General features: G+C 44.7%; 1 protein-coding gene and 1 long non-coding RNA gene across 2 annotated transcripts in view; one reads left to right on the top strand and one right to left on the bottom strand.

Moving 5' to 3' along the window:
- The window catches only part of hm13 (histocompatibility (minor) 13), an 18,312-nt gene extending 6,894 nt beyond the window's left edge, over nt 1-11,418 (bottom strand). The window contains 6 exon segments of the mRNA XM_065961476.1: nt 1-47; nt 155-240; nt 1,005-1,093; nt 1,184-1,266; nt 1,380-1,478; nt 10,808-11,418. Of these exon segments, the coding sequence (XP_065817548.1) occupies nt 1-47; nt 155-240; nt 1,005-1,093; nt 1,184-1,266; nt 1,380-1,478; nt 10,808-11,026 (623 nt within the window). The 5' untranslated portion in view covers nt 11,027-11,418.
- LOC136181111 (uncharacterized) lies at nt 9,933-11,305 on the top strand. The gene is made up of 2 exons (XR_010667535.1): nt 9,933-10,236; nt 10,461-11,305. It is a non-coding gene; the product is annotated as an uncharacterized lncRNA (long non-coding RNA).
- Nucleotides 11,419-14,761: the final 3,343 nt, after the last annotated feature.

Below are 14,761 nucleotides of genomic sequence, written 5' to 3'. Positions count from 1 at the left end.
CCATTCAGGGCGAACGCCAAACCAAACAGATTGTTGGCGATCCAGTGCTGTAATGTCACAGAATACAGACAGATTATTGGATATCCAGGGCTGTGATGTCATGAGGAAACACTTTGTGTAGAACAGTTCAGAAAGTTCTGATAAATGGATTTACCTTTTTGAACAGGTACCACACTCCCACCACGCTGCTGATGAGCAGACACACCAGGTTCTTTGTGTCAAACTCGTAGTTCACTATTTCTGCAGAGAGACCGAGACATAGAGTTTAAGTTTGTGAGTGAGTCCAGGTGAGTCCTGGAGCAGTGTGAGTGCAGGCCAGCGGGGGACGATCATGCTTAACCCTCAGGCATCACTATGGACATTTTTGTCCATTTGGTCAAATGTTTCCTCTTCATCTGGTCATCATTTTGTCTGTTAGAGCATATGGCACATATTTTATGTAAGAAAGTCTCTCTCTTGACACATTCTGGAATGCATATACAGTATTTTTTTTTAATAGATCAATAGAACACTGAAACATGTTTACTACCCTCTGAAGTCACTCAGGACAAAAATGTCCACTTCAAAAAAACTGCTATAAAAATAGAACAGATTGATTTCATGATTCTGGCATTTAAAGGGTTAAATTCCTGATAATTATTCAATGTTTGGTAGTTTTGAGCAGGGCTGGAATTGTTTAAGAGATTTATGCAACAAAAAAAAAGTAGAAAAAAATATTAATCTGTTTTATTTTTATATCAGTTTTTGTAAATTAGACATTTTTGTCCTCCACTGTCCAAACAGGGAACTACATTTTAAATCTGATGCTACACAAAAACTAACAATGCATCAAAGTCAATATTCTGGATAATCTTTGACATATCCAAGACTGATTTTTAAAAAATCCCCCAGCCACCAAATATTTGTTATATGGAAAATAAGACTGTAAGGAGTGCAGGTCTCACAGAGAGAGAGGGAAAGAGAGATTTGTCCTCGGCGTGGGGGGGCTGAGCAGCAGGTCTCACCTTCTTTGGACTCTCCGGAGCCCTGAGTGAAGAGCAGCTGGAACTGTTTGTTTGAGAAAGAAGCTGGAAAGATTCTGGACATGAGAGGGCTGAGAGACACAAAGAGAGAAGAGAAGGTTCATCAACACCAGAACATCTGAACGGATCTACAGTGTGCGTCTGATCTCAGGTGTGGTTACCTCATCGTGTGCGACAGAGCCAGGACGCCAAGACCGAAAAAGTAGATGGAGAGCAGCAGGTTGATGTACTCCTGAGAGAACACCTGCAGCACAAGACATGAGATCAAAGTCCAACTGAGGACACCGTCTCCCACAATGCATTTCAGTATCTCTACATGAGAGCCCCTGGAGTCGGGCAGAGGAAAGCCCTCGTCACCTTAAAGAAGAGGTAGAGTCCAAACAGAGTACAGCTGGCGATGATGGGGAACCGCGCGGCGTCCCGGCTGGTGATGGTCTCTGGCATGTCTGATGCATTCTGGGAGGAGAGGGTCGAGAGAGGGAAGGCGACACAATCAAAGAGAGAGACAAGGACGATGCATCTTCAATATTTATGTAAAGAAACAACAAACTTTTGGTTTCTGTCCTCTTCTAACTTCCTGTCCTAACAGCATGAGATGTAAACAAGCGTCAGCGATAAGATCAGGTCGATTCTATAGTTTACTATCGGAGTGTCCTAACTGTCTGTGAGCAACGCAGCACGCCGTTTTAACCCTGACGCCCCATTTCTGTGTTCTTCTCTGCCACTTACGGGCAAGGAACAAGGAAGAGGAGGCTTCAGTTTGTCCACCTTCAAAATCAAAGCACCACACTTCAGTTTGTCCACCTTCAAAATAAAAGCACCACATCACATGTTATAATGTTTACAAGGATAAACTGAAATTCTCAGAGCAGAGAATTAAATATTTAAGTGATGCAGTGCGGACAGCGAATGATGCAATGTGTCATCTAACGCTCACGTGATGATCGGACACGGTCTAACATTTTATAAAAGACGGGTAATCCAGAAAAATCCTGACAGTTCAACTCATATTGAAATGTATTTCAGCTGCAGCCCTAAAGAAATAACTTGAGTGTAATGTTGGGACGGGATCGTTTATATCAGAATTAAATACATTTAGGAAGAATGACAACAATGAGCTGCTCGTCTCTTCAACCACGACGACGTTTCTGTGTATGAGTTAGAGGGGGGCGATATCATATCACTTTTTTGGGTAAAATCACGATCACAATTTTATCATGATTTTTTTCATACTGATCTTTAGACAGATTTGTAAGTTACTGACCGGTTCAACCAAACTTATTTCCCTGTATAATGTTTCTAAATGCACAAAAACTGTGCAGACAAGTTTAATCTATTTGAAAAAACATCTTTGTAGGAGGTCTGGAGGTCTCTCACCCAGAACATCTTTAGCAACAGAAAAGTCTTTCCCTCAATTTGATCAATATTTATGAACAATTTGAAGGTTTTCCTCACCACTTTGAAATGATGATTTAGTTATGTGTCTTCTTTTTATGTTCATCAGGAACATTTTCACACAGTGATGCATTCATTTAAAAACATGTAGACTTCAAGTTCTTGTGTTTCTGTTCTATTTAGCCCTGCAGAGTTCTTCTGTCTGACTCTGACTGTGAAAGTCTCTCCGGCTCGTTAAACGGTTTCTTGTGTCGCTATCCGAGATGTAAACTTAACTGTGCACACTATACAGATAAGTGAACTGTTGATCACTGTTGGACCTCAGCCATGTGTGTGCAACAAAGGACTCAGGCCTGTATCACACTTCTCAAGCCTGACTAGAGTTATTTTGGAGGCACCTAAACAAAGGAGTTTTAGCCTAACACCCCCCAACAGCAACTAACAAATAGGTGTGAAAAGTGTCGGGGTGGGGGGGTGTCTGAATTCTCTATCCTCATTGGAGGAGGCCTGAGGTAAACCCACAGGCAGCTCCAGTCTTTAAAAGCAATCACCAGGCATTGCTTCCTTCTCTTCAAGTGTGGTCTGCCGACACCAGAGGATACCCTCTCCATATGATGGACTCCAGCATTCGAGACAAAGCCTTTCCTCCTCTTGACTTACATAAGTTAAACTCCAGAGCTGAGGTTGTTCAGTATAGGTAGCTCTTCACATGCTGAATTCAAGCATCAGAGGATTCAGCTGATTACTTCCACGCCATATTTTAAGGAGTTTTGGGCGCAATCAGATGCTATCAGGTTCGAGCAAAAAGAAGAGTTTCTTTCCTTTGATTTTTTGAAAGACGTCATTGAACGCAACTGAACAGGAGCGCTGAAGGAAGCCCACTGATCCCTGAATCCACAAGGACACATAAAGAACTCGGCTCCTGCAACCAGAAGACCCTATAGAGCAGCGCTCTGGTCGATGATCTGAATCCCGCTACCGTCCTCCTACATCTGCCATGAAGGAAACCTGCCTGAATCTGTTGATTTAACGTTCAACAGAGTGACGATCTAACCAACTTTGCAACGATCACCAGGAGTTACCCCAAGTAAGAGCTTTGGTCTGGGCAGAAATAGTTTCAGAAATAGTTATGTTTCTTTTATAACCACTGATAATTATGCATCATTGTTGACGTCACATTCTGTTTATTATCTGTTGTAAGCTACTGCATTTGTTTTATTGTAATGAACTGCTGTGTTCACCTATGTGTTTAATGCTATGCTAGTTTACCTTCAGTCAACGGCTTTCTCAAACAGAAAGACCAATGTACCCGCCGTTGAATCAAAGTCCGGCCACTGGCTTTCTGGTGTTTAAGTAACAGTTACTGAACTCAGCTCAGAGAGCTCAAACTATTTCAAAAGGCAGCCACACGGCTTCCTTTGTTGTCCACCATTTTGTCACCACGCACGCACGCACACAATTGTGTTTACATTGTGATATAAGCTGGGTGCGAAGGCTTTGTGTACGGATTTCACGCCTTCAATTTATTAAATATAGTAATTCATTATTAATAATATTAGTAATTAAATAACTGATTTGAGACTGATTTGAGTGATATTTTGGTTATATTTACCTGATTACAGGTTGGTGCCCCATAACGAGATTAAACATAGTTTAATGATATTTTATTTATATTATTAATAATTAAATATAATTATTAAAGAATATAACCAAAGTTGACTTGATACAACCCCAACATCACGCCGTGTGGGTTTGGAAAAATATCAGAACAGTTGCATATAACCGGGATGGAGTTGTTTTTGCGGACTTTACTTTTAAGTTTTGTTTTCACCGCTTCAGAACAAAAGAAGAGGGTGAGACTGTGTCGGAGCACAAACTGCAGCATGATAAAATAAACACATTAGCCCGGGTCGACGATCTCTCTGTTTTGGCAGATCGTCAGCACGTTAAAATCCTTCACGATCTAAGATCGTTATATTGCCCACCACTAGTACGAGTTCAGTATTCCTCCACAGAATCCACTGACCTGCAGCAGTTATATGAATGTGTGAAGAAGTGATATTTGTCCAGTGGACTAAAAGGGAATCACCATGGCAACGAGGGCAACAAATTCAAAAATCAATGCAGGAGTCCAAAAACACCACGCTTTATGCAAACTGAAAAAACAAACGAGCCAGAAAACCGTCCAATGAGAGAAGAAAGCTGCACATCGAACGATCACAGCAAGACTTCCTCTTAGGTTGTTTGGTTCAGACTTTGTTTATGAAGCATGTTGCAGCATGTTCTCCTCCTGTGAGGTCACGTCATCTTCTACGCACGCACGCACGCACGCACGCACGCACGCACACGCGACTCCAGCTGACTGACAGAAACCCTCAAGAGAGACCGCTCCATCTATTCTCCATCTCCTCCTCAGAGACACAAAGTGGGACAGAGGACGCAGGCGGTAAGGATAGAGGACGGGAGAGGAGGAAGGATAGAAGACATAAGGACAGAGGACGGGAGAGGAGGAAGGATAGAAGAGGTAAGGACAGAGGAAGTAGGAAAAACATTAAATGTTTGTTTCTGCACTAAATAGTGCGATTTTTAGAAGATTTCTTTCTTTTATTTTAGCAGACAAATTTAAATCTAAATATTTTGCTTTTCATCGTCTGACATGAAGACCAAAGTAAAAAAAAAGTTAAAATGTCGGGCGACTTAAAGTAAACAGCGAGCTGGTTAAACCTGAGCAGGTGCTGCAGGTGTGTCACTCTCAGTTCACACAGCATCATTGATAAAACAGCAGCTCTCATACTCACTCTGAACCCAGAGTCGTAATCATTGTCTCCAAGCTCCTACGGACAGAGAGACAGGTGGACAGACAGGTGGACAGACAGGTGTGCACAGACAGACAGGGCGAGAGACAGACAGGGAGAGAGAAAGAGAGGGCGGGATCAGATCAGCAGCAAAGAGGAAGACTGGAAGCATGAAGCTAATCAAAACAAATCATCACAGGGTTAATATTTATATTTATGTTATAAATGAATCAGGAAGCAGGCAGGAGGAATGGAGCGAAGGAGGAGGAGAGGGAGGAGAGAGACAGAGAGGGAGGAGAGAGAGAGAGAGAGAGACAGAGAGGAGAGAGGGAGGAGAGAGAGAGACAGAGAGGAGAGAGGGAGGAGAGAGAAGAGAGAGGGAGGAGAGAGAGAGACAGAGAGGAGAGAGGGAGGAGAGAGAAGAGAGAGGGAGGAGAGAGAAGAGAGAGAAAGGAGAGAGAGGGAGGGAGAGAGGAGAGGGGGAGGAGAGAGGGAGGAGAGAGACAGAGAGAGAGGAGAGGGAGGGAGAGAGGAGAGGGGGGAGAGAGAGGGAGGAGAGAGGGAGGGAGAGAGAGAGGAGAGGGAGGGAGAGAGGAGAGGGGGGAGAGAGAGGGAGGAGAGAGGGAGGGAGAGAGAGAGGAGAGGGAGGGAGAGAGGAGAGGGGGGAGAGAGAGGGAGGAGAGAGGGAGGAGAGGGAGGGAGGAGAGAGAGACACCTGAGACTACACCTGAGACTAGACCACACCTGAGACTAGACTACACCTGAGACTACACCTGAGACCAGACTACACCTGAGACTAGACTACACCTGAGACTAGACCACACCTGAGACTAGACCACACCTGAGACCGCACCTGAGACTAGACTACACCTGAGACTAGACCACACCTGAGACTAGACTACACCTGAGACTACACCTGAGACTAGACTACACCTGAGACCAGACTACACCTGAGACCACACCTAAGACTAGACCTGAGACCAAACCTGAGACTTGACTACACCTGAGACTACACCTGAGACTACACCTGAGACCACACCTGAGACTAGACTACACCTGAGACCACACCTGAAACTAGACCACACCTGAGACTAGACCTGAGACCAAACCTGAGACTTGACTACACCTGAGACTACACCTGAGACTACACCTGAGACCACACCTGAGACTAGACTACACCTGAGACTAGACCTGAGACCACACCTGAGACTAGACCTGAGACCAAACCTGAGACTACACCTGAGACTACACCTGAGACCACACCTACGACCAAACCTGAGACTAGACTACACCTGAGACCACACCTGAGACCACACCTGAGACCACACCTGAGACTAGACCTGAGACCACACCTGAGACTAGACTACACCTGAGACTACACCTGAGACTAGACTACACCTGAGACTACACCTGAGACCACACCTGAGACCACACCTGAGACCACACCTGAGACCACACCTGAGACTAGACTACACCTGAGACCACACCTGAGACTAGACCACACCTGAGACTACACCTGAGACTAAACATGAGACTAGACGACACCTGAAACTAGACCACACCTGAGACTACACCTGAGACTACACCTGAGACTACACCTGAGATCAGCCTACACCTGAGACTAGACCTGAGACTAGACTACACCTGAGACCAGACTACACCTGAGACCACACCTGAGACTAGACCTGAGACCAAACCTGAGACTAGACTACACCTGAGACTACACCTGAGACCACACCTGAGACCAGACTACAACACCTGAGACTAGACCTGAGACTAGACTACACCTGAGACCAGACTACACCTGAGACCACACCTGAGACTAGACCTGAGACCAAACCTGAGACTAGACTACACCTGAGACTACACCTGAGACCACACCTGAGACCAGACTACACCTGAGACTACACCTGAGACCACACCTCAGACTAGACCTGAGACTAGACCTGAGACCAAACCTGAGACTAGACTACACCTGAGACTAGACCTGAGACCACACCTGAAACTAGACGACACCTGAGACTAGACCTGAGACCAAACCTGAGACTACACCTGAGACCACACCTGAGACCAGACCTGAGACCAGACCTGAGACCAAACCTGAGACTACACCTGAGACCACACCTGAGACCACACCTGATACCACACCTGAGACTAGACCTGAGACCCCACTTGAAACTAGACTACACCTGAGACTAGACTTGAGACCACACCTGTTCTAACCCGTTACGGCTCCACTGCTTCAGGCAAAAACGCTCATCACCTCACTGAGCTCATCTTCATCACTGAACTCATCTTCGTCACCTCACTGAGCTCATCTTCATCACCTCACTGAGCTCATCTTCATCACTGAACTCATCTTCATCACCTCACTGAGCTCATCTTCATCACCTCACTGAGCTCATCTTCATCACTGAACTCATCTTCATCACCTCACTGAACTCATCTTCATCACCTCACTGAGCTCATCTTCATCACTGAACTCATCTTCATCACCTCACTGAGCTCATCTTCATCACTGAACTCATCTTCATCACCTCACTGAGCTCATCTTCATCACCTTGCTGAACTCATCTTCATCACTGAACTCATCTTCATCACCTCACTGAGCTCATCTTCATCACTGAACTCATCTTCATCACCTCACTGAGCTCATCTTCATCACTGAACTCATCTTCATCACCTCACTGAGCTCATCTTCATCACTGAACTCATCTTCATCACCTCACTGAGCTCATCTTCATCACTGAACTCATCTTCATCACTGAACTCATCTTCATCACCTCGCTGAACTCATCTTCATCACTGAACTCATCTTCATCACTGAACTCATCTTCATCACCTCACTGAGCTCATCTTCATCACTGAACTCATCTTCATCACCTCGCTGAACTCATCTTCATCACTGAACTCATCTTCATCACCTCACTGAGCTCATCTTCATCACCTCACTGAGCTCATCTTCATCACTGAACTCATCTTCATCACTGAACTGAACTCATCTTCATCACTGAACTCATCTTCATCACTGAACTCATCTTCATCACCTCACTGAGCTCATCTTCATCACTGAACTCATCTTCATCACCTCACTGAACTCATCTTCATCACTGAACTGAACTCATCTTCATCACTGAACTGAACTCATCTTCATCACTGAACTCATCTTCATCACTGAACTGAACTCATCTTCATCACTGAACTCATCTTCATCACTGAGCTCATCTTCATCACTGAGCTCATCTTCATCACCTCACTGAACTCATCTTCATCACCTCACTGAGCTCATCTTCATCACCTCACTGAACTCATCTTCATCACTGAGCTCATCTTCATCACTGAACTCATCTTCATCACTGAACTGAACTCATCTTCATCACCTCACTGAGCTCATCTTCATCACTGAGCTCATCTTCATCACCTCACTGAGCTCATCTTCATCACCTCACTGAACTCATCTTCATCACCTCACTGAGCTCATCTTCATCACCTCACTGAACTCATCTTCATCACTGAGCTCATCTTCATCACCTCACTGAACTCATCTTCATCACTGAACTCATCTTCATCACCTCACTGAACTCATCTTCATCACCTCACTGAGCTCATCTTCATCACTGAACTCATCTTCATCACCTCACTGAACTCATCTTCATCACCTCACTGAGCTCATCTTCATCACCTCACTGAGCTCATCTTCATCACCTCACTGAACTCATCTTCATCACTGAGCTCATCTTCATCACCTCACTGAACTCATCTTCATCACTGAACTCATCTTCATCACTGAACTCATCTTCATCACCTCACTGAACTCATCTTCATCACCTCACTGAACTCATCTTCATCACTGAGCTCATCTTCATCACCTCACTGAACTCATCTTCATCACCTCACTGAACTCATCTTCATCACCTCACTGAGCTCATCTTCATCACCTCGCTGAACTCATCTTCATCACTGAACTCATCTTCATCACCTCACTGAACTCATCTTCATCACTGAACTCATCTTCATCACCTCACTGAGCTCATCTTCATCACTGAACTCATCTTCATCACTGAACTCATCTTCATCACCTCACTGAGCTCATCTTCATCACTGAACTCATCTTCATCACTGAGCTCATCTTCATCACTGAACTCATCTTCATCACCTCACTGAACTCATCTTCATCACTGAACTCATCTTCATCACCTCACTGAGCTCATCTTCATCACCTCACTGAGCTCATCTTCATCACCTCACTGAACTCATCTTCATCACTGAACTCATCTTCATCACCTCACTGAACTCATCTTCATCACTGAACTGAACTCATCTTCATCACCTCACTGAGCTCATCTTCATCACTGAACTCATCTTCATCACCTCACTGAGCTCATCTTCATCACTGAACTCATCTTCATCACTGAACTCATCTTCATCACCTCACTGAACTCATCTTCATCACTGAACTGAACTCATCTTCATCACCTCACTGAACTCATCTTCATCACCTCACTGAACTCATCTTCATCACCTCACTGAGCTCATCTTCATCACCTCACTGAGCTCATCTTCATCACTGAACTCATCTTCATCACTGAACTGAACTCATCTTCATCACTGAACTCATCTTCATCACTCATCTTCATCACTGAGCTCATCTTCATCACTGAGCTCATCTTCATCACCTCACTGAACTCATCTTCATCACTGAACTCATCTTCATCACTGAACTCATCTTCATCACTGAACTCATCTTCATCACTGAACTGAACTCATCTTCATCACTGAACTGAACTCATCTTCATCACTTCCGCTCTGCAGGGAGGATGTGGGAACGTGTTCCGTTACCTAGTGCCGATTGAACTGCGCATGTGCACAACAACCCAAACCGGGTTCAAACGAAGCCCTCTTGTACACGTCACCGTGACGCTGGTACTAACCGATCTTACTGACTCTATTCCGGTTTGGATTTGAACCTTTCCCCCGGTATGACGTCAGGCTCGGTCCGTGATCAGGTCAAAGGTTGACAGCAGGTAAACAATGTAAACAACAGAAAGCATCCAGCAGCAGAACAAACATAAACAACAACTAGCTTCAATGCTAACTTTCAACTGAAAACAATGGTTACATTACCAACAGCTGTGACGTAATTCTTGCTACTTTCTAAAGCTGTTAAAGGTTCCATTAAACAGAAACGTGTAGATGTCAGTTTAAAGTGTTTATTAATGGTGTTAACTTTCACTCATATTATCTACAGTGTTTAAAATCCGTCGAGAATCACCCGGAGAGCCGTTAGCTCGTCGTTAGCTGAAGGAGCTACCCGGTGTTGTGCTCGAAGTTGTGACCGTGTTACCTGGTGACTGTAAACAGAACGCGTCTGTGGTTTGTCTGTTAAACTGGAAGAGGGTGAGAAGCTGAACTGAAGAATGGCCCCGTGTGTTTAAGACATATATCATATTAAAACTAAAGGAGAGGAACTCGGATGGAGGACTACGACAACGCACTGAAGACACCAGGAAACAGGGTGACTCGTAACACCGATACACCGGTGGATGGAGTGAAACCTTGTTTACCGGGATCAGGGGGACTTCCTCTGACTGTTACCTTGGATTTAGAGCAGCTGACGGACCGTATGGCTCCGAAGAAGATGGGCAGCAGCGCCATGAACACCAGGCCGCCGTAAGCCAGCGCCGTGCCCTCCGGTGTGGCCACGAATTTAACCGTCGCGTTGAGCGCCTCGGTCCCGTTCGAGTCCGTGGCGTTCAGGGCTTCCAGGACGGCGGCGGCGGCCTCCGGGACCGAGACCGGTTCAGCCTCAGACATGTTTGTTCAGAGTCGGGCTTCAGTGGAGAGCTGGAGCTGTGTCTTTCTCATTCATCTACAACAAACGCTGCTGGAGTCTCTGTAAGGACACGTTTCCTAAAAACAAAGAGCAGAGAGGCAGCAGAAGCGAGGAGGTCTCACTCTGCTGCTGCTTCTAGGGACCAGAAATATCACTGTCAAGTTCATGCAGCCGTACAAAATGACAGAAGTGATCAAATCTGTACATATTTATATGTATATAGTATTACAATCCCTCAAATTAAAATGATCAAATTAAAACTGTCAATTTTGTAGTGTGTGAATTCATCCCACAATGCATTGAGAAAAGTCTTGTGCAACAACGGATGGGCTGTATTCAAACCTCCTACTACACTAGTAGTTCATCCTGATTGGTCCAAAATGCAATATGTGAACAAATGTGAGATGTAAGTTTGTTATAAATACCCGGATGTCGTACTGATTCAGGAAACATCTACAGTGTGCATCAGACCCGTCTCCCTCACCTACTGTAGCAGAGTTTCACACTCAGTTTACTGCACATTTCAAGTTTACTTTTTTTATTTTATTTACCATTTTGTTTTGTACCTTTTGGACTGTTTAGAATTTATTACTGTAAATATTATTTATCTTATTTTACCGTATTTTATTTTATTTTATTTTATTTTATTTTGGTTGTCTTGCACCGCGGGACGGATTCAAACGCAAGTTTGATTCCACTGTATGTCTGGCATATTTTGACTTTGACCAGAAAGCTTAGCCGGGCTTGGTGTACTGCAGAATAACCACGACTGGAGGTCAGAGGTCAGACTGCAGTGTGTAGCATGCAGTACATACTGTACACTACTAAAGAACAGAGTATCTAGTAGGTTGTTTCTAAATCAGCCACGTTCACTATCCAAGCAACTTGTCCCATCATGCATTGTGGTTTAAAGATTTTTCTGAGCGGAGTTTGACCCTCAGACAGACGAGAGGAGCGACCAACCTGAACACAGAAACACAATCAAGTTCATATTTGAGACGTTTTACTGAAATCTATGATCTGTTTTTAATAAAGATTTAAATATTCTAGTCTGTAAACACTAATAAAAAAGTTTTTGTGTAAAATATGTCTCCTTAAATTTTGAATTTCAGCACTTCATGTTTATTTATTGTACTGAATTGTTTTAATTCACTCAGTTTAGTTATTATCACTGAATTCATGCTGTTATTTATGGTCATTATTGATCCCTGGTCGAGGTTAAACTGCACGTTTTAGGGTTAAGGTTGACGTCACCATCAGCGGCCAGAGTCTGAAACCTTGATCTGATTGAGCTGAATGAGTTCCCTTTGAAGTCCACTACAGAGAGCTCCCTTTGGAGGGAGGAAGGCATGAGTGAGTGACGTCTGACACATCCATTCATTTATTTGAGAGGAGCGTACGAGGTGCTTTAAAAGATCATTCAGAGGCCACGTGACACCAGAAAAAAACAAAACAGTCAGGCCTCACTCAACAAGTCAAATGTTTCCTTCTCACAAGAGTCAAACCAGAGTTCTGACATTCTGACGGTAAACAAACATCTGTCCACATCGTCTACAGTCTTTAGTGAGTTCACACTTTGTGACTTTAAATCTTCAGACACACACGATCACATCGACACACTGAAATAAAACATTTCATGTTTGAGGTCTCGTGTGATCATAGCTGCTGTAGCGGTGTGGGACGTCTTGTTTACAATAGACGATCTCCGCTCGGAGGATGCAGAGTGTCTTCTTCGTTGGTGGAACAGTTTGTTCTGTGACACATGAGGGTGCAGAAGCCCAGCAGCGCCATGCTGCAGACACAGAACAGGAAACAGACAACGCGGATTCAATATTTACAGGTTTTTAAACAAACGGAAAAGAAGCAACTGGAACAATTTAACGTGAGAAACTGTCTGAATGATGATCCAGGAGCTGAACGACCGAAAACACCTGGATTTAGAATATTTAGAGAACAAAATGCCCTCTTGTTGTGTTCATGTTGCCTCTTTGCTGCCACCATGTGGTGAAAGTGTGATCTTCAGAGTTAGAACCACAGACTGTTAATATGAAAGGTGCACGTCACACAGAGGGTGTGTTTGAATTGTCCCTCCTGTCTCCTTCACTATCCACTTCACCTTAACCTCGGGGAAAAGGTCATGAGGTCAAGGAAAGATGTTAGGAGAAGTCATAAAGGACTTAGGGAAAGGAGATCTCGTTCTGACAATCCGACCACATTTCCACTAGGCCACGTCATTAAATGTGACGGGCCGGCGGAGGTTGATGACGTGGGTCTGCCGTGTTGAAACTACAATGTTCAGATAATGAACTACAAAAAGATCATCTAAAAAACTCTTTCTGTGCTTCTTACCGGTGAAATAATCCTGAAATTAAAGAAATATAGACGACCAGGCTACAAGTAAGAAAAGTGAAACCATCAGCTTCCTGTCCAGTCAGAAATCAACATCAACATCAATATGATTGGATGAAATGAATTGTTACATTAATGTAAGATATAACCTACACATAATGTTTTAAACATACAAATGTACAGCAGCACAAAACAAGAGAATGAAATCTGTTGAATCAAACATCCTCTGATAAAAATGTCTCTTATCTTTTATCTCTTTACGATCATCGTTCATGTTCCTGAACGGTCGGATGACGTCATATCTCATCTCCTTTCCTAAAGGATGGTCCAGTGTATCCTAAAGGAGGTTATAAAGGAAGCATTGACCCACCTTTCCTTAACTTTTAGAGAATTCAAACGGCTCTTATCATGGCCGCCACTGAAATGCTTCCGGGGTTAAAGGTGAAGTGGATCGTGAGAGGAGACAGGAGGGACAATTTGAACGCACCCATTGACTATTACAGCTCCCTAATGGCAGGTCTTCCTACTTCCTGTCAGCACCTGTGCTCTGCCTCTGGTCACTTCCTGTCAGCACCTGTCCTCTGTTTCTGGTCACTTCCTGTCAGCACCTGTCCTCTGTTTCTGGTCACTTCCTGTCAGCGTGATGAATTGTAGAATGATTGGATGAAGCCTGAGTGTCGTCCCCCGTCTGATCCTGCAGGGGGCGCTGGAGTCCCATCGATGGCGTCCCCCGTCTGTCCCTGCAGGGGGCGCTGGAGTCCCATCGATGGCGTCCCCCGTCTGTCCCTGCAGGGGGCGCTGGAGTCCCGTCGATGGCGTCCCCCGTCTGTCCCTGCAGGGGGCGCTGGAGTCCCATCGATGGCGTCCCCCGTCTGTTCCTGCAGGGGGCGCTGGAGTCCCATCGATGGCGTCCCCCGTCTGTCCCTGCAGGGGGCGCTGGAGTCCCATCGATGGCGGTCTCCATGCTGGAAATGCTGTCTCAGTCTAACTTTCAGTCAACCTAACGACAGGCTGAGAGCTGGAGCTGAGGCGGGTTTTAAACCTCCTGACAAACCGTTACACCGCGCCCACCTGTCAATCAGGTCAGCTACACGCCTTATTGTGAATAACTCTTATCCTTCATCAAATCAAAACTGATGAGTCATCAAAACATTCACCCCCCGTACAGTGTGTGTCCATCCAGACATGAGCTAATCACACCTATTTGGTTTTTTGAACCAGGCTGTAAACATGTTCATCTCTGCTGTAAAAACAGGCTTTTTAGAATGGGTGTGTATGTGACTTCCTGTGCTTCTGCAGCCAGCCTCTAGTGGACACTCCAGGAACTGCAGGATTTTACACCGTTCATATTCTAAGTTCATCTGGGA

Source organism: Labrus bergylta, chromosome 12 (assembly GCF_963930695.1).
Source record: "Labrus bergylta chromosome 12, fLabBer1.1, whole genome shotgun sequence".
In the NCBI taxonomy this organism is placed as follows: Eukaryota; Metazoa; Chordata; class Actinopteri; order Labriformes; family Labridae; genus Labrus; species Labrus bergylta.
The sequence above is the reverse complement of the archived record's forward strand: the minus strand, read 5'-3'. Positions and strand labels throughout refer to the sequence as shown.